The 2174-nt window shown below is 36.9% G+C and overlaps 1 protein-coding gene across 2 annotated transcripts in view; it reads left to right on the top strand.

Annotated features, from left to right (window-relative positions):
• Positions 1–1776, top strand: part of RECK (reversion inducing cysteine rich protein with kazal motifs) — an 80058-nt gene extending 78282 nt beyond the window's left edge. The window contains exon 21 of one of the 2 annotated variants that reach the window (XM_003800223.2): positions 159–1776. In XM_003800223.2, coding sequence (XP_003800271.1) covers positions 159–380 — 222 coding nt within the window. In that variant the 3' untranslated portion in view covers positions 381–1776. The remainder of the gene's footprint in view (positions 1–158) is intronic. The other variant, XM_023519355.1, reaches the window with a different exon arrangement.
• The last annotated feature ends 398 nt before the right edge of the window (positions 1777–2174 follow it).

The raw sequence follows: 2174 nt of genomic DNA, 5'->3' as shown, positions 1-2174 counted from the left end.
AGACTATAATAAAATGTTACTTTGGCCAAGGAAAGAACAACAAAGAGAAAGCAGTTTCCTCCAGGCCACAGTATTCTGGGGATATATGGGGACTTTGACTTGACCTTTTCATAGGTTCTGTGCTCTTATATTAAAAGAATTTTATTTGCCCCTCCTAGATTGAAGCCTGCAATAAAGAAGCAGAGAAGATTGAGTCCCTTATCAACTCTGACAGTCCTACTCTGGCGTCCCACGTCCCTCTCTCTGCCCTCATCATTTCCCAAGTACAAGTCTCCAGCAGTGTGCCTTCGGCCGGCATTGTGGCCAAGCCTCCCCACCACTCTTTTCTCCTTGTCCTCAGCCTGGGCCTTGCCTTGCACTTGCTGTGGACACACAACTGACTCCCCGCGAAAGGTGCAAAGTGTTCCTCCACCTAACTTTCTACCTTGTGAAAGACATTCAGAACTGCTGATTTGTTGTTGAATTATGGCCAAGTAAAAGCACATGTCACCTCTATTCACCACACAGTATTTTTTTTTTTAGTCTGCCAGTATGCATAGGATATTTGTTTTGTTTTTACAAGTGTTCAAATCCAAATGAAAAGAGGATGTCTCTCTCTGGTGGATCGCTGCCTTAAGATTTACATTTTGTTCATTAGATAGGTCCCCCACTCTAAGGCCAATTTAATTCACCAATAAGTGAGATGATCACTTCTTAGAAAGAAAACTGAGTTTACTATTGGGATCATATCACAGAACTTCATTTCAGAAGTCCTATAAGTATTAAGGTTTCCCTGGTGTTTGTTTTTGTTTATAGATAATTACCTGTCTATAACCTAGGAGTCCCAGGGAGCAGCCACTGCTATTAGAGAGTATGAAATAAAAATAAAGCATCTTTGAAATTATCATGTAAAGTATCAGGCAAATTTAAGTTAATTTACAGAAATTTAATTCAAGACCTCATCTATTGTGTTAAGCAAAACAAAAAAAATAAGCTAACTAAATGACACTTATATCCTTAGATGTTGCGACAGTCTCAGTGGTCATTGATTCGTGTCTGTGACTTTTGTGAAAGGGAGAAGTTACATCACATCAAAGCATCTTGCATTATGCAATTTTATATTAAAAGTAACCAGATATATATTTTTCAGTATTCATCTGAGTTAAAGTTATAGTTTTTAAACATCAATCTTTAAACCAATTGCTGCTACATATATAATTGCCAAAAAGTGAAATAATTAGTATTCATGTAAATAATACATGATATTTCTATTTTATTATGAAGAAGGTGAATAGCCATATTTGTAAAATGACAATCATGTGTGTTAAACCAGTACTTTCTGTTCATGAAAACACATTTGCTTTTTGTGATATGCACAATGTAGATAAGTGTTCTGTCTGACTTTCTTTTTGGACATAGAGCGATAAAGAATTGTGATTTATATATTTAAAAATGTCGAGTTGAGTATTAAAATGTTTGCATGTTGTCTAAGAAATTGAATACTTTGAATGTGTTTTACAGTTTGGAATAAGCTATTCAATGTAATATTTCTTATTTGTATGCACCTGGACTTAGATTTTACATGAAGTATTTTTTTCAGTATTATTTGTATCCTCTGAAATACATAGGGATATCCTTACTATACCAAAATGTTGAAAAGTGGGCACTTAAACCTTTCAGAATATCTCAATGCTAATGTAGCATGTTTGTTGCAATTGCTTTTTTCTGTATAAATGTTTTCAATGCAATATACTGGAAAGCTTTTCTATTTTAATAAAAATAATTTTTATATGATCATGTGTGTTTCTAAGCAATGTGGACATTCAGAATGAAACCACTAGTCACCCTTGGGTGAGCTGTGTCCTTTGCTCTGGAATAAGAAGTCATGGAGTATTATTATCCTAACCCCAGGGCCTGGGGATAGCCAGCCAATTAGAACAGACCTGGTCAGACCAGAGGCAGAGAGAGTTAAGTACAAAGACCCCAGCTTTAGGCCTTCTAAGTTCCAGTGATTTGCTAGACAGTTCTACACACACCCCCCTCACTGCATTGGGCCTGATGTTCTAGCTCCAGGGTACAGCCTGGGATGGAAGGAACAATGGAGATGAAGAGCACATTGATGGGACCTGAGAAGTGGTATCTATCAGCTTAGACTGAGTCCCTGACGCTTCATTGGCTTATACCAACAGAGCCTT

This window comes from Otolemur garnettii, unplaced genomic scaffold (assembly GCF_000181295.1).
Source record: "Otolemur garnettii isolate 467f Iridium unplaced genomic scaffold, OtoGar3 scaffold00172, whole genome shotgun sequence".
NCBI lineage: Eukaryota > Metazoa > Chordata > Mammalia > Primates > Galagidae > Otolemur > Otolemur garnettii.
The sequence above is the reverse complement of the archived record's forward strand: the minus strand, read 5'-3'. Positions and strand labels throughout refer to the sequence as shown.